At 39.6% G+C, this 20,324-nt stretch overlaps 2 protein-coding genes across 5 annotated transcripts; both read left to right on the top strand.

Annotated features, from left to right (window-relative positions):
* Positions 1 to 239: 239 nt before the first annotated feature.
* On the top strand, positions 240 to 8,593 carry dbnl (drebrin like). 2 transcript variants are annotated; one of them, XM_022758369.1, is made up of 15 exons: positions 240 to 378; positions 2,245 to 2,300; positions 2,524 to 2,636; positions 2,726 to 2,800; positions 3,155 to 3,304; positions 3,817 to 3,894; positions 4,352 to 4,503; positions 4,615 to 4,669; positions 4,939 to 5,010; positions 5,283 to 5,406; positions 5,731 to 5,847; positions 6,191 to 6,265; positions 6,486 to 6,532; positions 6,625 to 6,712; positions 7,755 to 8,593. In XM_022758369.1, the coding sequence occupies exons 1-15, from the start codon at positions 296 to 298 to the stop codon at positions 7,889 to 7,891; spliced, it is 1,422 nt and encodes a 473-aa protein (XP_022614090.1). In that variant the 5' UTR covers positions 240 to 295; the 3' UTR covers positions 7,892 to 8,593. The 2 variants fall into 2 exon arrangements, with proteins under 2 accessions (XP_022614090.1, XP_022614096.1); XM_022758375.1 differs by lacking the exon at positions 5,731 to 5,847.
* Positions 8,594 to 12,896: 4,303 nt separating this feature from the next.
* On the top strand, positions 12,897 to 20,023 carry arid5a (AT-rich interaction domain 5A). Of its 3 annotated transcripts, XM_022755191.1 has the most exons (7): positions 12,897 to 12,956; positions 14,158 to 14,228; positions 16,440 to 16,608; positions 16,718 to 16,770; positions 17,598 to 17,695; positions 17,779 to 17,938; positions 18,048 to 20,023. In XM_022755191.1, the coding sequence occupies exons 1-7, from the start codon at positions 12,905 to 12,907 to the stop codon at positions 19,302 to 19,304; spliced, it is 1,860 nt and encodes a 619-aa protein (XP_022610912.1). In that variant the 5' UTR covers positions 12,897 to 12,904; the 3' UTR covers positions 19,305 to 20,023. The 3 variants fall into 3 exon arrangements, with proteins under 3 accessions (XP_022610912.1, XP_022610925.1, XP_022610919.1); XM_022755198.1 differs by lacking the exons at positions 12,897 to 12,956; positions 14,158 to 14,228 and adding an exon at positions 15,541 to 15,644; XM_022755204.1 differs by lacking the exons at positions 16,440 to 16,608; positions 16,718 to 16,770.
* The last annotated feature ends 301 nt before the right edge of the window (positions 20,024 to 20,324 follow it).

The raw sequence follows: 20,324 nt of genomic DNA, 5'->3' as shown, positions 1-20,324 counted from the left end.
CACAGACCGAACTTTAATCTTCTCTTACTTTTCTAAAGTGAGAATGTGTTGCATATTAATGATTGTTCGCAAATCGGATTCACAGATTCATTGCCGAGTTTAAAATACTTAAAAACGCAAACCAGCTCCGCGCTTTCGTAGCGTCACGCTACACCTATTGAAGCTACCCTGTCTGAGCTGTAGCCACTAGCTAAACTAGCTTCCTGCACAGCTGAAAGTCAGCATCATCGCCACTCCTCCCAGTAGGAAGGGCGCATCCCGGATAGCTAGCTGGCTAGCTGTACTCACCATAACGATGGCAGTTAACCTCAGCAAAAATGGCCCTGCATTGACAGCTGCATATAAAGAAGTGGTAGATGAAAAATCCAACACCGACTGGTAAGGAGCAGCATTTTAAAAACAGTGTTAGCGATGTGTAGGAGGCATTATTCTAGCTGCAGTGTTGGCTAGCACTGAGTCAGTCGTCAAGTAGTTAAGTTAACGTTAACCTAACGTTAGATAAACTTTCCCTGTGACCCAATGGCACATTGTTAACCACAGCAGACTTTTTACTCGCTAAATGAGCAATAATGTTAGCCAAAGTTGGCTTTGTTTACATGGGCGTTTAGCTTTCTCACATTTATTGCCAGTCTAATGTGTACTAACGTTAAAGATGAGCTAACTGATAAGCTAGTAATATGGTTAGTTAATGCTAGCTGGGCGCACTAACAGTATGAGCACTTAATCCCTATGTTTTGCATGCATTTTATATTTTTGATAAGCTTGTCTGTCATGAAATTGAATGAATAAGTTGCTAGCTACCTCACCCACTTCCTGGTAAGACATCAAAAGTTAGATATGACTAATATGCGAAAGTCAGATTAAGGAACTTCCTCTTTACCTTGCCTGGAGTTACAGGGGTACTGTACTGTAACTTGCTCGCCTTGAGGTTCAAATTGAACCTGCTGGCGACAGCTGCAGTGTTTAATGATGACCTGAATTAATTAATCACAAGGAGTGATTGCCCAGGGAGACCTGCTGGCTCCATATTCACCCTGAAAGTGTCTTTCTTCTGAGTGTTTGACATTCTTCACTCGGCATTGGACAGCCACCACCTATGAACCCAACAACTAGCTCTCACTGTAATTCTTTTCTAATCTGAAATGGTGCTGATGGAAAAAAATGAGTAAGTGATCTTGCAACTAGTTTCAGTGTGAGCAAGTTCCACTTATCTAATAGTGAAAGGATAAACTATATCCCATTTATTAATCAGAAGAAAATATCTTTGTAAAGCCACTAGACCTCACACAGTGAGCTTTGCTCCAATATATTTAATTTTGCAAACACAGATTTCTGTGTTTGGTCTGAAACTGACATCCCAATTAGAGATTTAATCGTTATTCTAATATGTAGGTGTATGTGAACAGGTCAAATGAGCATTCTTCTGTGTAGTACTGAGGTTAAATCATAAATGCATCAGTGATTTTCTATGAAATAGGACCTAAAGGCCGTAGATATTATTTGTAACTATGATTTAAAAAAAAAAAAGCCTTCTTTGTTTGCAATTAAATTATAGCTTTACTTCCTAATAGTCAGAAATGACATCAATAACAGCTACAAAATGGCCATAATTTATAGACTTACCTAAACAATTTACCAAAGAACTTACCTAAACCTGTCACTTTTTAGTTAGTGCATGTCACCATCATATTTTGATGAATATGGTTAACTGATATTTTCTTAACCCATATCTAACTCAAAAAAGCTACTTGGTCTACCCAGTCATCAAGTGGAAGTCTTGTATGTCCACTTGAAGAGCACAGAGGCAAAGACTTCTCCACTTCTTCCTTCATGCTAATTAAAATGACGCAGGAATGCTGGGGCATTTTCTGCAGGAAATGGCCCGGCATTGACTCAGTCTGTCGGGCTGCTAATCCCTAGTTACTTTCATTGGGCATCTAACAGTAAGGAAAAGTCTGTGAAATCTTTACTGGTGCAGGGACACACAACCTGTAAAGATTACTGGTATGTTTGTTTTAAAGTGTGATTAAAACTACAGTGACACTTTAGTATATTTATACCACCCTACTACAACTGTAAAATGTATCTTGTGTGAAAACAGCCTAAACTATGTTTACAAAACATCTGCTGTTTGGTTAAGTGTGAAATGATGCATATCGATGCTGGAGCAACTACTCTTTGGTTCATCTCTGTGATCTGTTTTAAGGAGGTATTTTTGTATCCTTAATCCGGTGTTTCCTCCAGGGCCTTGTTCACCTATGAGGGAAACAGTAATGACATCCGCCTGGCAGAAAAAGGGGGTGAGTGGATGTTGTGCGAAAGTTTTTATGATCTCAACACGATATTATCAGATGTGTGCAGGAATTTCATTGTCAGCATACAGCTGCAGTTCTGGAATATCAGCACAAAAGGATTGCTTGCCTCTGCTGTCTCACCCCATCATTTGTAAGAGGAAAGAAATGTCCGCTGTTACACAACCAACCACAGTAACCATTTGACTTTTCCACAATGTTTATGTATCAGATGGAGGACTGGAGGAGTTGGTTGAGGAACTCAACAGTGGAAAAGTGATGTACGCTTTCTGCCGGGTCCAGGATCCAAATTCTGGCCTGCCTAAATATGTCCTCATCAACTGGGTTAGTGCTACACTCAACTAGTGTTCATTCCTTTGTCTGCTTTGTTGTGGCCATTCTTGAGCCCGTGGAATAATTAATTTGTGTTTCAGACTGGGGAAGGAGTGAAAGATGCCAGGAAAGGAATATGTGCAAATCACGTCAGTGCCATGGCCAATTTTCTTAAGGTAACAGTACTCTCATTTCTGAGTCTAGTTTAAATATACATTTAATTTCTACTGCAGTCTGTTTATGGTTACAGAGGAGGTCATTTGTGTGCTAAATGGCATGTTAATGATGGCTTTGAGCAGGGCTCAAATAAAAAAAGAAAACAATAAAGAAAAATAGCGTACAGCATGCTGCAGGCATTGTTGGAATAATACAGTAGCTTTGTGAGTTGTGTCAATGTCATTCATATCAGACCAGCAGACAGCGCATGTAAACAAACTGCTGGGTGGTGCATGCATGACCCAAGATACCAACTTTAGGTGTTTCTCTGTTTGACTCTGTATTAAATTAGCTTTTATATCCTGCTTTTTCAGGGGGCCCATGTCACAATAAACGCCAGAGCTGATGAGGATGTTGAACCTGAGGCGATAATGCAGAAAGTGGCTAAAGCCTCAGGAGCAAACTATAGTTTCCACAAAGAAGCCTCCAGCCGCTTCCAGGACAGCGGTCCTCAGGGTCCTGTGGTATGCACCCCTGTTTGCTTGTCTTGGTCGGTAGAAAGATAAGCACTGGGCCAGATCATAACCAGGCTCCTTAATCTCAAAACGTCACTACAAGTGACATGTCTCAGTGTTTTTTTTCTCTATATTACGGCCTTCCATTCACACTAAGCCAGCATTTCTACCACTGAAAACAATGTTTCAAACACTCTGAAGCGGAAAAAGTTGAAATTGCTGCTCAGTCATTATGAGAGAAGGCAACCATTGGTTCTTATCTGAGTGTAGTTGTGGAAAAGATTAAAGCTTTCCTAAAGATTAAAACAACTTGTACTACTAACAACAACACATAATATGCTACTATGTCAACTGTTTAAATGATGGTATATCAGTTAGAGAGAACCTTTCCAATCAGATATTTCAGTTTTAAGTAAGAATTAGTCATAGGACTTTTGTAAACTGCTGTATTTTTTATAATTATGTAAAACTATGTTGACATGTTTACACAATCCTATTAAAGATACTTTTCCTTCCTGTAGGGCTCAGTGTACCAGAAGACCAACGCTATGTCGGAAATCAGAAAGACCAATAAAGACACCTTCTGGGCACAGGCAGAGGTAGGCTCCTGAACTTGCATTAAGCTACTGCCAACTTCAGCTTCACCTCTGAGACAGTGAAGAGAACCTGAAGCTGCTCTAAAAAGTCACTTCCTGAAAAATGTGTTTTTATGTAAGATGTTTTTGAATCATTAACTCATTGAAATTGCAACTCTCAACTTTCATTGAAACTCTTAAAAATATTGCAAGAGTTTTCAGTTTTGAAACATCTGACACAACAGTCAGGCAGTTTTTATCCATCAACAATCTAAGCATAGTCAGCAAAAGACTGTAACTCCACCTTTTTGTTTGCAGTTTTTGCTCAGCAGCACACCTGTCAAAGATGCGCCTAGAGAGTGGATTTCCGCCCTGTAGTTTTTTTTAGATAAACTGTTGTGAAGTCAAATTTTTTTTATGACAAATATATTTGCACGATGGTAAACTAAAGCTGACCCTGCTGGTCTGTTCGGCCTTTTAGAAAGAAGAGGAGAAACGCCGGCAGGAGGAGCGGCGCAAGGCAGAGGAAGAGCGCCAGCATCTGGAGAGAGAGAGGAAAGACAGAGAGGCCAAGGAGGCAGCACTGAGGGACAAAAGGGACAAGGAGAGGGCCTCTCAAATCGAGCAACAAAAGTAGGTAGCAACTGAAGAAGTGTACACTGGTCGAGACCAGTTTGCAGGAGCATCAGTTGAAAGGTTCAAATTACATTTCCTCTGTCGTCTAAATGGCCTTTTGTTTAATAGGAAGTACCAGCAGCAGCAGGAAGCTGAGAGTAGAGAGCAGGAGAAACAACATTTGGTGAGTGTCTCATTGTCTGACAAGATCACACTTTGAGTAAATGGGGTTTCAACTGTGAAGAACCTTGTCAGGAACATAAGGAACTGATGCGAGTGAGGTGAGAGTGAATGTGGATTGGTGCGAAGTTTACTTTCATATTGACTGTAACCCACTTTTCTATGATTGTGTTGATAGTTAAATAAGTTTCAATAGCGCACGCGACTAAACACTTAAACAGTCAGGAAGGTAGCCAGTGTCAGCAGTGTCAACATTGATATCAACATTATCAGGAGGATCAGGAGGAGAACCAGGCAGCCCAAAGGAAAGCAGTCAAGAGAGGTGAATCAGTGGAGAAGGCCAATGTGAGTTCCCCTTCCTGAAAGTGATCTCTTCTGGCCAAATTGCTTTCCTTTTTCTTGCCTGCCTCAAGACAAGCGTTTGTCTCTTTCTAACCCCAAGTGAACCCTTTGACACTCAACCTAACACATATCTTCTTCTTCTCTTCTGGTCTTTATTGCTTGGCCTCTTTCCATAATACAGTGTTTTCTGAGCAACACATTATTAATAACCTGTGGACATCTAATGCTTATTGTACATATTATTTGTTATCTTTTTTTTTTTTTTTTTTTTATAGGAGGCAGCTTCTCTCATCTCTCAGCGTGCTCTGAATCCCAGAGAGATGTTCAAGCAGAGAGAGAGGGGAATAACTCCCAGTGACTCAGACGTCCCCGCTGCTGCCCCTGCTAGCCCCCAGCCAGGTATCACCCAAGCGTGAACAGTGACCTCATCATATAAATCTATTTGCTTTAAATGTCACAGCCTTTCCTGCATTACTGCAAGGCTCTCTTAGCCCCTTCTCAGGTAGCGATGGGTACAAACTGGGGACTTCTCCAGAGGCCAGCGCCATCCTTTGTCAGAGCTTTTAACTTTCCACCAGACTGTCTAGTTGTCTCATAGTCATACTTAACACTGTGTCCCCATCATGGTGTCTTCTCTTTTTCTGCTCAACCTGTCTGCTCTGTTTTTTTCTCTCTCGTCCATATTTTGCATGTTTTGGGGGTTCCATGTGTGTCTCTGCTCAGGGCGTCTGCAAAGCCCTTTTCTGTCTAAGCAAGCGTATGAATCTGAGCGAGCCAGCTCACCTCAGCGTCAAGCTTCGCCTGTGCCAGCAGGCACCGCCTCTCCTGTCCGTGCCACAGGTGTGAGCTTTACACAACACACACACACACAAATATACACAAAGAATTAATAGACCGGGTGACACGGTCTCATACTTGACTAAAAGCGCCATGCTTCATTTTCTCATTGCTGTTCTTGTGTGTCATCATCTTCATACTCCTTGTAATCATTATAATCAATTTCATCATGAGTCACACTTCCATTCAATGTACTTTCTGTTTTTCTAAGAAACGTAGAGATTATTGCTTTAGTTCTCCTCGATTGAAAAGAATTCCCCCGGTGGTTGGTTTGTCAGCCTGTGTGGACTTGTGGATGTGTTCCTCTGTGTATATGCATGTCTGTGCTTGTGTTTTGGGTGATAAGAGCCTGATGTGGATGATGGACAGTCCAGGTGTGAGTATGATGAGCAGGAGGCAGCCCCCCAGGAGCAGGAGAAAGGTGGGGCCCATTTCACACAGCACCAGCCTCAGTGTTAACATCAGCTTTCCAACCCTCCCATCTGCACTTATGAAAATGTTTTTGCAGTTTGATGTAAGAACAAACTGTATGACTCCCTCCAGCTAAACTGCGCTGTCAGGATCAGCTGCTGCCGCCACCTGCTGGTGGATACACAGCTCAGCTCAGATACAATCTTACTGACATTGATCTCTCTTTTCAGAGGAGGCACCCGCTGCCAAATCGTATGTCCAGGAAGAGCCCGCTCAGGTGATTGTTTGTTTACTTACCTTCAGCAGGAGACTTTTCTTCCATCATATGAATCAATTCTGAAACATAACCTGACCTCATTTCTCTCCCAGGTGGAGGAGAAAAACTCACATGAGGTAACTGCCGAGGAGACCTCAGATAGAGGCATCTGTGCCAGAGCCTTATATGACTACCAAGCTGGTAAGTTATTTATTTATTTATTTTTATCACCGTACCATAACAGCTATTAACCAATATGTGGTCAGGCAAATAACATAAGAATCAAAGGGCAACTTAATACCCAGTTTCATCTTGGTTGTGCCCCCTCCGCAACTTCAAAAAATGCATTTAAATCCAGGCTCACAAAAACCACCACAACCCAAAAAAACCCCACAACCGCCAAAACACTCCCACCCCTCTCAAAGCTCTGACTGGTGTCCATGACCATCTGACTGTTTTAGCCAGTTTCAGTCGTGCTAGTTTCTTTGCTACATTTGCCATGTCTCGTTTTATCATCTACATCGGCTGGTACCAGCTCACTCTTGACTTATACTGGGTGACAGAAAAAGCAGCAACAGTGAAATGAGGCTTCAGCAGATGCAGCAGAGGCAATGGAGAGTGACAGAAAAGGGGATGTCTGAGGGGTCGGAAGGATGAAAATTTGCCCCAACACTGTAACTAGTAGTAACAACTGTAGGTTTTTCACAGATTTTATAGAGGTCATGAGAACAGAATAGCTTTATGTTATCAAGTGACTGCACATAGATGATGTTAAAGTGGCACAGATTTTTATATATATGTGTCTTTTAAGTCACTATATATCACTGAATTAGGTAACACAATGTTGATTGAGCCTATGACACACTGGTGAAATTAAGAAAGTCCTTGCATTTCATGGTATGACTCAAATGTGCAAAATCCCAAGGAACACAAATGACTATAACAAAGTTAGTGATGTGTGTTCGATTGAGGTGATGAAACAAACCTGCATTTACTTTCACCAAAGATAATAAAACAGATCTTTGAGATTGCTACTTTAACTCAAAAATGTATATTTAGTGTTATGTTACTCTAGATACTCTAGTTAGTTACCACTAAGTAGTTGGTTGTTTGTATTGTTTTCAGGATAGGAATAGTCTAATGAACCTCTGCCTAAAATGGGTATTAAACGTTGTTTACATTGTTTGAAAATGTACATTATACTTGAACTTTGCTGATGTTCACTGCTCTTTTTCTCCTTCAGCTGATGACACAGAGATCTCGTTCGATCCCGACGACATCATCGCCGGGATCGAGATGATAGACGAGGGCTGGTGGCGAGGCTACGGTCCAGATGGCCATTTTGGAATGTTCCCAGCCAATTACGTGGAGCTAATCTAGCCCACCGCGAACCCCACCACCACCACCCCACCCCAACCTACACAGATCAACACACTGGCAGCCCCGGAGGACCTCTGCAGTAAAACAACACACAACAAAGTCAGTCCTCGCACACAAGTGATCAGGCTGATCAGGCTGAAACAGAGCAAATGAGCCTCCGCATCATGGACCAATGAACAGATGGTAATCGTGGGCCAGAAGCTTTTGAAATCTCTCCACATTTCAAGAAAGCAATTCCATTAAATTATTGATGTAAGCAACTGATGGCATAGCGTAGGGAAGACCAATAGACCGACCGAAACTCCCTCTTACTTCCCCCAAAAATAAATCTCTTTACCTTTTTAGATGTGATGCAGTACGATATCAGCCTTTGTTAAGTCTTAAAGTCAATAATAGTATTTCTAGTTCACATTCCTTACAAAGTGACTTCAGTTCTTTTTCAGGTATTATTTTGTTGTTACTTGTAGCAAATGCTCCTGCACATTTCAGGAAAAAAAAAAAAAATTCAAAGATAGTGGTACCAGCTACAGTGTAATCTTTTGCCTTGTTTTTGCCTTTCTTTACCAGCAGACTGAATTTCCTTTTTTTAATGTGACTTACAACCTGTGTGAATTTCAGACCCTGTTTTAGTACTGATCTGACTGTGGTTGAAGTGAATATTTAAAAAAAAAACAAAAAAACAACAACAACAAAAAAAAAAAACAGATCATGTTTGCTGTGCTCCAGGTGGTTGACTTGTTAGTGGGGAATGCATAAATGGTTAAGTTCCCTTTAACTGTGAGAATATAACGGTTTGTTTTCATTTCAGTTCCTTCCTCATATGGACCAAATCATTTCAACATATTTAACTTTTCAGGGACAAGCTGAAGAGGAAAAAAATATAAGTCAGCATTATTTTTCAAGAGATTGGATCCTTCTGGTCTCTTAAGAGTCAATTGTGATTATTGTGGTGCCATAATGAGGGGAAGTGAATGTAGTGATACACCCTGAAAAGCGCTTGGTGACATTTTAGTTGAACATTTGACAGCAAGTTGCAAGTTCACTGTTTTTATCCTGGAACAGAATTCTTGCTCTTTTAAAGCTTGGAGGTCAGTCAATAAAAGGAAAAAAAGAATCGATCATGAATAAATAAATAATAATAAAAAAGGGCATCATGTATCCATTTCATTATTCATGTTTGTTTTTCCAGAGTCTATTATAATGCACAGACATTCTTCATAATAAAATAAATAAACAAGCTGTGTTTTCATATCTGTCCAAAGAGGTCGAGCATGACACCTGCTGCATACATTTTAGCAAAAGGTTGAAATAACGTAGAAAGCCATCAGGGATTTTCAGAGGTCTAACAGGAACTCAGACATATACACACACTCAGTATGTGCTCTACAATCAGTTTCCTGGAATGAGGCAACAGCTGGGGAATTCACCTCTAATGCATAGGTTTCATTTTCACACGAAAGATCAGATTTTACCTTTCCCACATCCTTCAGTTACATCTCAGTTCGGGTGAATGTGAAATGATGCAGCAGACAAATTATTGACTTTATTAATTTATTATTACAAAACAATGTTCATACAAACTGGATTTTAGTTCATTTGTGTCCACTCCCGCCACTGAACTTGTTTTGTCCTTTTCACAGTTCAAACTGTGGTACAGCCCCATCCTCACCCACTCACTTAGTCATGTATCTATATGTATAGATTCCATATTCATGATTGGAGATGTTAAAATTGATTTCATCTGAGCTTTTTTTTATTGGTCTGCTGAATATTGCTCAGGTGCAAACCCCAATTAAGCTTTGAAATTTACAGGCCTTGGTGTATGTGTGTACTTTTATTACATTAAGTGTTGAAATAATAATAATCTTTTTTTATTGATAGTCAGAATAGCTACGCTACATTTAATTCTTCCCAAATTTTCTGTCTCAGCTTGAATCATATTTGAACTGAAATTGTTTTCAAATTTAATTTAATATTAGCTTCTGATGATGAGTCAAACTGTTATCTGGACTGAGTTTCAGGATAATTTCCACATACACCTACACCATCTAGAAACTGTCAAGGTAAAAATATTAACTCCCACTCTGCCCTCAATAATAATGATGTATTGTGATGCAGAAGTTTACACTCATCCGTAAAACATCAGGATCAGGATTTTTAAACCCATTTATTGTGGGAAAACCTGATTTTGCAAAACGGAGAATGACAGTTTCTCAACATGACTGGAATCTTATGTGCCAGTTGAAACATTTGCAGATCGTTCCCAGGATAGTGACTCACCTCAGACAGGAAATTTTTTCTGTATTGGATTCACAATATTTTCTCCAGTGCGTTCTCATTTACATTGTGCTGCCCTCATCTCAACCTCATAGGTTTATGTCAGTGAAAGTCTGAAATGAATAGCTGGGGATTTTCACAAGCCATGTTTTTGCTCATCATCCACACATTTGTTGTTGGCATAGAATTGCTCACAAGAGTTCTGCAAAATATATTGTAACGATTAAATGGAATTAAAATACATTTCCTATAAAGGCCTCGTGTGTGACATGAAGTATGAATATGTGATCCTAGAAATGCAAATTCAACGCTCTCCTGATCTATGCAATTGATTTTTTTAATGCAATTTTTTCTCACTCTTGCCTCATTAAGTCTCACTTCGTCTACATGTCACTGAATCAAGTAATTCATCTAATCATGTAACCAAGGGTGTCATTCATATATGAACATTTTAGTGTTCATAATTAATATCACATTTCTTCCATTTTCGCAGACAGTCTTGTTAATCGTCTCGACAATCAAAAATTCTCAAAAGGCAAAAGCAAAACTTGTTTTGTATCCGTCAAACAAACGAGAGAAAAAAATCCCTCTGCGATTTGGACAGTTTGTAGATATTTGGTTATTTTGACATTTAAATGTTAATCATTTTGAAATGTCATACTCTATCCGCAACAGATGGAGGAATAGGGCATCCCCTTTTCAAACAGATCAAAAACATGCGGAGGAAATGTGGATAGTGTCGAGTGCAGCTTCATCGCTCGTCAGTGTTTTTGTCATGAAATGTGTGTAGTTTTGCAGTCTGGAACAGCCAAAGGAAAATGGAGGGAAAATGCAATAACTTTTAATTGTGACCTCGTGAAAAATTAATGATTCAAAAATACTAGACCATATGTCTTTTTTAATTGAATATGAATAAAAAAAGTATTGTAAATATAGTATATATAAAGTAACTCGACCCTGATGCTTTCCAAGGCCTCTGGTATGCGAGCATAAGGAATATAAAATCTTAAGACAACGCCCTCTGACTCATAACTGGTAGTAGGGACAAAGATGAATGTTTTTTTTTACCCATTTGCCACTCATCCCACGTGGAAAAAGCTGCTTCTGCATTCTCCTGGCATTATATTTTTAACCAATATATTTTAGGCTATGGTCCGTAGATACTATTTTAAAGAAGTGGTGCTTCCTTTCCTCCTCAAAATGTGAGATATAAAATCTCTGCAACAGTCTCAGAACTTTCATTTACCTAAAGGAGAGCTGATAGGGAAGGCGTTTACTCAGCTATTAGCTGTTATGAGTCAAAACTAAATCTGTGAATCCTGTCGAAGGCACTTTTTAGGCTAAATAAATTGTGTTCTTTTTAGGTAGCAGCTTTATTTCCTACCTCCCATCCAGACCAGGCCTGAAAGTTTTAATTTAATTTCAAACAACATGATGCACTCAAAAATCAACATCATTGAAAATGATGTACTTAGATGTGTATACTTATATAATCTATAAGTCTATCTAATCTATCTAGCATCACCATCAAATAATATTGCTTTTCTTATCAGAACCAATACTGATACTCTTGAATGATCCCCATTTTTGCTGTGTTTTAATTATATCTTGTATAAACTGAAAAATAAATTAAGGGAAGCGAGATGCTTTCAAGATGCAAATTCATTGGGGTGTTTAATACTTCTTGTTTTACTTCTTAGAAAATACTTAGTGGCAGCAGGAAGTGTTGCCTCTTTTACACACATTAATGCATACTTATGTATCACTGAATACAATATGAATTGCCATGCTGCACTAGCAAAACATATTTATAGGACCTATTAAAGCTTCAGTGACATAAAACACTGAAATGATGCATTTAATAAAAAAGAAACCCAAACCACATGATTCGGATTTGAATGACTTTATCTGAGTCACTGTGAAGTAAGTATCCATTTGTCAGTAAGAAGTCCCATATTTGAAAACAGTTCTTAAAATACATTGTTCTCATAATGTAGACTTGTGGGAAATGTTGATTGTGTTAACCTTGATTCTGGGCATCAGCTCAATGTTTCTTTCACTTCCCGAAATTCAGCAATTTCAGTGAATTTAAGTCAAGTCTGTTTACTGAAGGTGACCAGGCTTTAACAACAAACAAACAAAAACAAAAACAAAAAACAATATATGCATAGTAAACTTGAAGGAAGACACTTTTATTCCTCTTGAAATTATTTTTCTTCTACTTCCTTCTTGTTGTCTCTTCTTATTTCAGATTATCCACATTTATTTTGTCAGCACTGATCATGTGAACTTAATGAGAAATGAGTTGTAGTAATTTTTGAATGCACTTTTCTTATCTAATTTGCGGTAATACATACAGAAATAGACATGACGTTACAACTCTGTGTGTTGTTGATAACACTGTGAACATAGGACTTCTCGTCAGAAATGAAATAATATCAAATACAGTTCTCTGTAGAAATTCAGATTCTGTTGAAATTGGTTTGATCCACGCTCAAACAAATTCAAACAATTTAAATACAGCTGTTGTTTTTTTTCTGTCTGAAAGCCAAGAGATGAAACAGAGAGAACAGACATTCTGAGACTCAAGTAAAAAAAAAAAAAAAAAAAAAAAAAAAAAACTTTAGTCTCCCAGGCTCATTTGCTGCGGTGCCATCAGTCAACCAATGAAACTGTCCTGTGGAGTACACCTTCCTATTTCGAGGTGTGGAGTTGAAGAGGGTGCTGCATGAGTTAATGTCACAAAACACAGTCGAGCCGGAGACTAGAAGACAACTTCTGGAAATGGGTGAGACTTATTTTTATCTTTATTGAAGTCAGATACTGTTCATACAAACCGCTTTATGTACAGCAACAGGTTCAATACCGTATAGTTCTGTAGTATACTACTGAAGTTGAAGAATATTAACACTTTAAATGTCTTTTTACAATATATGATAAAATTGTCTGCTTCTGAAAAGTAAATGAATGTACATTCATTTGTGAAACAAACAAAGTATTGTGTATGTATTTATAAAGAATGTATTAGTAACCTTAACTTTATTTACTTAAACAAGCCTAAATTTGTCTATCGCAATAATTTGACTGAGACAAACACACCGCTGCAAATGCAAGCTTTAACACAAGCTTTAATACACACAGTTAAACACCCATATAAAGAAACAGTTGCATGTTGGAAACAATACATCAAGAACTATTTCTTCAGCACATGAAATGGAGAAGTTAGAGGCTACTGAAAGCAGAATTAAAGGTTCAAGCCGCAGCACAGGAAATAAGTGATCTCAAAAGAGAAGCATATTGGTTGTGATATCACTGTGGGTGGAGGGGCTAGGACGTAGTGAGCTGACAGTTTGTTAAGAATGACATTCATCACTCTCACAGTTACATTTCATTGCCATTGGTTTGCCGTTTTTTATTTGTTTTATTCCCCCCACACAACTTTCCCAACCCTCCGCACACACACACACACACACACACATACCACGCACCCCACCACCACCACCACCCAAAAACAAAAAACAAGCAAACAATAGAAATAAGATCAAAACCTTTAAGACATAGAAATAAGATTCTCAGTACATTATATTCCACTGCTAATACTAATATTATACGCACTGTTTTTAAAATAGTAGTTGATGTGTTACAATATCATACAGTGCAGCATATAGGCGGTTATGTTCATGAGCAGGAAGTGGTTTTGCAACCTGTGGTTTTATATCAGACTCAGTTGACAATATGTTCTACAGATTTCAATTTTTTGTGCTGATGGATCATCTCATCATACAAGAAATTATAGGAACTAAAACTTCTGTTTTAATACTTTTTTTATCAGGCATGTTTGTCTATTTAGACTGTGCATTGCTACACATAATGTTTCTTGAAATGAAGAAGTACTCTGTGTCTTCACCCCGGTTCTCTGAATTCAAATTCACAGTCTCTAAGAGAGTTAAGTGATAAATGTCTTGACCCTGTGATGTATGCTTTTGTAGCTCAAGAGGACCAGAGTGAGACGTCACAACAAACAGCAGCCAGTGATGAAGAGAAGGGGACGATGACCCAGGTACTAACTGCCAGTCACTGCTGATGAAATGTCAGTTGGCCTTCTGGTAGCAAGCTGGGCAATTTCCATCAGTTACAGTTAATCAGTGACTACAGACATGACTACTAAGAATGAGTTATGTGTCGTGTTTTCATTTCCCTTTTTTAGAGAATTTGAGATAGTGGCAAACTTTTTTTTTTTCTTTTTTTCTTTTTTTTTGAAGTGCTGATTGTGTGTGTACAGTTGTTTCATCTTGATAGCAGATTGTGAAATGAGTAAGAAGGAATAAGTGATTCTGCTTTGAATTCTGCCAGGCCTACGAAATGCATGCACACCACAATATTTCACTGCATTCTGAAACTGCAGGAGGTCCTCACAGCCACTATTCTGGTAACTGAAATGAGAGGTACAATATGAGAAACACAAATTAGCTCATCAAATTTCCAAGACTGATGTTAGTTGAAAGCCTGGTGGTTTCTGTGGTGACTTCTGGCCTGCCGATAGCATCGATCCAGCACGCCATTGACAATCATTGCGAGAGTCACATATCAACACACTGACATCAACAGCGCCCACACGGTTTTCCAAAAAAAAAAAAAAAAAAAGATTTCACTTAGTGGAAATCAACTGAATGTTTCACAACAATATTCGCTGTCTGGTGTAGGGTGAGATCTGCAGTGAAGAGGCTTCAGAATATGGCTTAGAGTGCAGACGTTTCCTGTAGGCAACCACTGACGCATGAACCTGAAAGTTTTGTGAATCAGATGAATGTGAATCAGTGACTGAAAGTAAATAATCGCTTTGTGAATACCAGTGAATTTTTATGCGAGATCCCCAGCAAAAATGTTGCCATTTCACCTGCCGTAGCTTTTACCCTCACATCACTTTGGATTCAGCTTTGCGCATTTATCAACCAGTTTCTCACCTTGGAGATACAGGAAATTCAAACGAGGTCTTGGAAATAACATTTTCACACATCTCTTCTTGAAAACAATACAAACAAAAATATCCGCCTCGTCGAGCTGTTCTCCTGGCTAAGACACAATAACAGTGGAAAGTCAGAGGTGTCGGCTGGTGGCTGGGAACAGCAGTGTGGAGCTGCTGAACTGTGACTCAGTCGGGGCTATCTTGGTTAGAGGCCTGCACCTTCACTATTACTCACTCTAGAGGCCTACTTCTCGGAACCAGGAACCGCATAGAGGAACTTGATTCAATATGAAACCACCTTGAGCTGTTTTGTTGTACAATGACTACCACAGAAATAAAGCAGCAGCTTCTACGTCTGGTGATTCAAAGTAAAATATTGACATTATTCCATCACCGTCTCTGTTTTGACAGGAAATCTATCAAAATTGATCGACGCAGAGGCAAAGTGTGATTTCAGCTTTAATATTGTTCCTGTGAAAACAGCTCAACACCACATCACAAAACAATAAGGTTACGTTTTCAGCTTGTGTTTGTGCCATGTTGTCTTAAAAGGACACTCTCAAAATGGAACTCAGAATATCATCAGGGTTAAAATAGAGAAACGGTTTTATCGACAGTTTCCCTTCTTATGTTTTGGTAGTTTTACACTTCTCTTCTTGAAATCGCACTTAACTGATGATTTTAATTCTGCATGCCTTCAGTGTTTCATTTCTGCTTTCTTGCAAACCACAAATAGTGACATTGTCAATTTCTTGCATTTGAGTTCTGGGTAGTCTGGGTTGTAACACTTGATACATCCTTATTTTGTGGTATTTTAAAATCTTCTTCAAAGTAACTGATACATGTTCTGTAGAAAAACAGCAAACATGCAACAGCAGTTTTTCTTTTTTTTTCAACGTTCGGCTTGTCATCTGTCACCAGTCACTAGTTCATATTGTTTTCAACACTTTATTTATTAATTCCTTCTTATGGCTTATGTTTGTTTTTCAAAGTGACATTTGTGAAACAAGTGACTGACAACTCTAGACCAAAAACCCCACAAGTCTGCTGCTATCTCTCCAGACAGGATGTGTAGCGGTTGTCTATTGAAAGTAGCGGTAAAACCCTACTCTGATTTTGATGTTTCATTTCAGCATTTGTGTCTTACGAGATGACTGTGTGCATCTTTTTCCCACCTATGATAATACCTTCAACTGTAAAACACAGTTTCCATTATCAGTGCAGTGGACTGTGTCACACTGACAGGAGCTGCTTGGTTTTTGACGCAGAACACACGCTTACGCAGGTTCTCTGTCTCTGCTGCAGGCTTCTCCCCCTGTTATTGAGATTCACGACTCTACGAATGAATGTGAGGAAGAGGTGAGGCCCAGTCTGGTGCAGATGGAGGAGAAGGCTTTTGTATCGAGTCTGCACTCTTTTATGAAGGACAAAGGTTCACCCATAGAAAGGATCCCACACCTGGGATTCAAACAGAGTGAGTAAACCTTCATTAGCGTCCTGTTTGCTGTTGAATGAACAAAATATTCACATGGAATTAGAATGAGAATAATTCGGTCCTCATGTGTGTTTTTTTCCACTCTCAGTTAATCTTTGGAAGATCTACAAAGCTGTTGAGAAACGTGGGGGCTATGATTTAGTGAGTACAAGTTCTTTATTTGACTATTGTTCACAGTCGATTGGCTGTGTGAACTGGTTTCTCAGTGGAAAACGAGTGATAGGTCAGGTTCTGCTCCGCGGTGGTTTTTCACCACACCGGGGGACATTTAGGCCTCTGAGCTGTCAGTGCATCACCACACGTAAAGTGTTGTCTTTGATGATGACACAGTGTGACAAGTTCTGCCTGAGAGTGCAACTCATATTGAAATAGCACTAGAGCAGAGGCAGGGCTCTAAACAGAGTTGACCCTCACCTCTTCCATCACCGTGTCCCTGGGTGTAAACACAACAATTTAAGCCGCCTACGCATGTTATATATTTAAAAATGAAAGTGTTCTCTCAGTACTGAAAACCAGCAGTCATGGCATTTAAGCTGCCATCTCCCTTCCTTAAAAACACTTTTAACTCTAGACCTGAGAGCAGGCACAGTAGGGCCCACTGCGCTTGATGCAATTTGGAACCAAATGGCCGCAGTCTACAGAGACAAGTTAACTTTGCAACACAACAACTAAAGACATTTAAATTAAAAATAATTAAGAGATGTAGTAATAAGTGAACCTGGTTAGACTTCAAACACTGTCTATTCAGTACGATTTCAGCTCAAAAGTAAGATTTTTTTTTTTCTCATTTTACGGGCCCTGTGAGGGAAGAGACCATGAACCTTTTTGTTTATGTATCACTATGACAAGCCTCTGACTCTTCCTTTCCTCCCCCATTTTAAAAAAAAAAAAAAAAAAAAGATTATTGGAGCAATTATGGACTTTAGCTGTTCTAAATGTGCATTGTTTTCCACTGTGTTAACCAACAGGTGACGGCACAGCGTCTTTGGAAAAAAGTGTATGATGAGCTGGGAGGAAGTCCAGGAAGCACCAGTGCTGCTACTTGCACCCGCAGACACTATGAGAGGTGAGGATGATTCTGTTTCCGACCAACCTGTCCATTCAATCAGCAAGTCAGATGATTCATAATCAGAAAATGTATTTCCTTAGGCTTGTGCTGCCCTTTGAAAGACACATAAAAGGAGAGGAAGACAAACCTTTGCCACTGAGCAAACCACGGAAGCCCTATAAGAGAAATTTGGATGGCAAGGTCAACAAGGCTGAGGTTAAGAGGAAAAGGACACAGTCGGATAGAGAGATGGATTCTGAGGTAACATATATTGTACCTCTGATGAACAGTCTAAAAAAAGAGAAGAATTTCTGCTCCACTTTTAGTGCATATAGTGTTTTTCTAAAACATCCCCTGTGTTATTTCATAGATACTCACCCAGAGGAGTCCAGACGCTGCCTGCCAAAGTGAAGCAGTGATGCATCCTCACTCTGCTCTCTGGGCTGCCACCTCTGACAGACACCATCCAGACAGCTCTCAGCCAAGCAGAGCCCCCACTGAGATTTGTCCTTCTCTCTACCTTCTCCCGGTGCCCACATCCAGCCCTTGGACTACTCAGTGCCTTACGACACCAGCATCTGCTGCTGGAGAGGTCATCTCGCCTCTGGAGAAAAAGAAGCGAATGGCTCAGGCCAGCCTAAACTTGCCCCCGAGTCCACAGAGCGAAGATAAAGAAAGGCCCTCCGTCATCTGCTGCTCCCAGTCTCCAGCCCGGGCTTCTTCCAGCCAGAACTGCAACTCCTCTGATGGCTCCCCGCGCCCTTTATCCTCCTCCTCTTCCCGCAGCCCCTCCCCTCTCTCTGTTTCATCAGAGGACGGTCCGGCAGGAAACGAAGATAATCCTGCATCAACCTCAGAACTGAGTCAAAACTGTTCCAGCTCTGTTAAAAATACACCCAACCATAGAGAGGACAACAAGTCTGTGAGCTGTTCCAAAGATCTTACACGACTGAATAAAGACGTTTCTCATGTCAGCTCCCAATCACTGACCACTGACTCAATAAAAAGCCAATTTAAAGACTGTCCTTGGAAGCCATTCCACAAAGGGAGTGGCAAATATTTCACCCATCCTTACCCCTCATCCCCCTCTTTCCCTGAGAAATCTGACTGTGCTGCAACATCTATGTCTAGTTTCACCAAAGTTATTCCAAAATCTGTGCAGCTTCTGCGGCCCGCTCCTATTCGACCAAGTTATAAAATTCACCCTAACAGGTTGGCGCACCAGGACGACCCTCTGACTTGTGCCAAGAAGCTGAACAACATGGCTCCGTGGCTTTATCAGACAGAGAAGAGGGAGAAATCCAGGACAATGCTACAAAAAGTTCCTCCCGCTCAGCAGAATCTGTCCCATTCCACCACCCCCCTGCCAGTGTCATGCATCCTGTCAAGCTACGATAAATCAGGGAGAGACTCTCGGCACCAGCCTCCATTACACTCTATGTTCCTCCCCAGCAGAATGAGACTACCTCAGTCCCAGCTAATGTACCGTCATATACCAGTGGGTCCAGCTCACTCTGCTCTCATAGGGTCTGCTGTTTACCCATATCCTTACTCCTTTCCTCTGTTTAATCCCCAAACTGGATATGCCCTACCGGCCATGAATCACATTTATCCTCACAAGCTGTGATTTTTTTTTTTTTTGTATTTCAACTCCACAATTGTTGAAATAATCAAAGTTCATCTTTGCACTGAGGAAGGCATACCATGGAGCTTGTTGGCCCACTTTTGTATTGCGCAGTGTAGTTTTGGTGAGGCCTTGCTTGTGTTTTACTGCAATTAACTGACTGTGACCAAAACCAAACAATACTGAAAAGAAGAAATGAAGTCAGGGTAGTGACGGCGAGGTAGATTTATAGGATCATCTAAGTGCGTTGAATGGGTGTGTTCGTTTTTTGCTGTGAATTAATCAATAATACTTAGTATTACACTGGTGTATCATGTAAATTTAAAGTGTTAAAATAATAAAATTAGCTGTTATTATCTGTTATTTACCCAAGATTTTTTTTGTAGATGTCACTTTACACAATGTGCAGGCAAAAATATACAAATTTCAATGACATATCTTTATGAATATGAGAAATTCACAATAGATTGCTGAAACACATCTGGTTCAGTTAGAGATAGACAGAAGACAGATTTTGTCAGAATCACACTTCTTCTGCATTTTTCCTCACTTGCACAATTTCAATAACTAAGTTAAAAACTTTCTGGACTGTTCATCATTGTACTGTATCGTGAAGTTTGTTGAACTGTATCTGCCTTATACCAGTGTTAAACTTTTTTTTTTTAAACATTACATGCAGATCTCATTGTCATTCAAATGTATTTAAACAGAAAGTACTAGATGATCATGAATAAATAACAAAAATAAACTAAAATATTAAAACCTTTGGTCCTTTGTAATTATAGAAATGTTGATTTTTTTTCAACTGCTTATTGATTTTTAATCAGTTTCTCCATCACTTTAAATTTTTCAAATTCATTTATTAGTTGATTTTAATTTGTCACCTGATTTGTGAGTGAGTGACACCATCAGGAATATTTCATTGGTTTCAGGTTTTTCCACCAGGCACTAATTGTTTCCCACTTAAATGACTAGTTCATCAGCGAGAAGACATTTATGAGAAGCAACATGATGACAAAATAT

This window comes from Seriola dumerili, unplaced genomic scaffold (genome assembly GCF_002260705.1).
Source record: "Seriola dumerili isolate Sdu_G_001 unplaced genomic scaffold, Sdu_1.0 BDQW01000017.1, whole genome shotgun sequence".
NCBI lineage: Eukaryota > Metazoa > Chordata > Actinopteri > Carangiformes > Carangidae > Seriola > Seriola dumerili.
This window is presented reverse-complemented; position numbering and strand designations above follow the sequence as displayed.

Coding starts and splice junctions, on each gene's coding strand:
- dbnl (XM_022758369.1), top strand. CDS start 296: ATGGCAGTTAACCTCAGCAAAAATGGCCCTGCATTGACAGCTGCATAT. Junction 3,895..4,351: donor CCTTCTGGGCACAGGCAGAG/GTAGGCTCCTGA, acceptor TCGGCCTTTTAG/AAAGAAGAGGAGAAACGCCG. Junction 6,266..6,485: donor CCCCCAGGAGCAGGAGAAAG/GTGGGGCCCATT, acceptor CTCTCTTTTCAG/AGGAGGCACCCGCTGCCAAA.
- arid5a (XM_022755191.1), top strand. CDS start 12,905: ATGTCACAAAACACAGTCGAGCCGGAGACTAGAAGACAACTTCTGGAA. Junction 16,609..16,717: donor ACACCTGGGATTCAAACAGA/GTGAGTAAACCT, acceptor TTCCACTCTCAG/TTAATCTTTGGAAGATCTAC. Junction 16,771..17,597: donor AACGTGGGGGCTATGATTTA/GTGAGTACAAGT, acceptor GTTAACCAACAG/GTGACGGCACAGCGTCTTTG.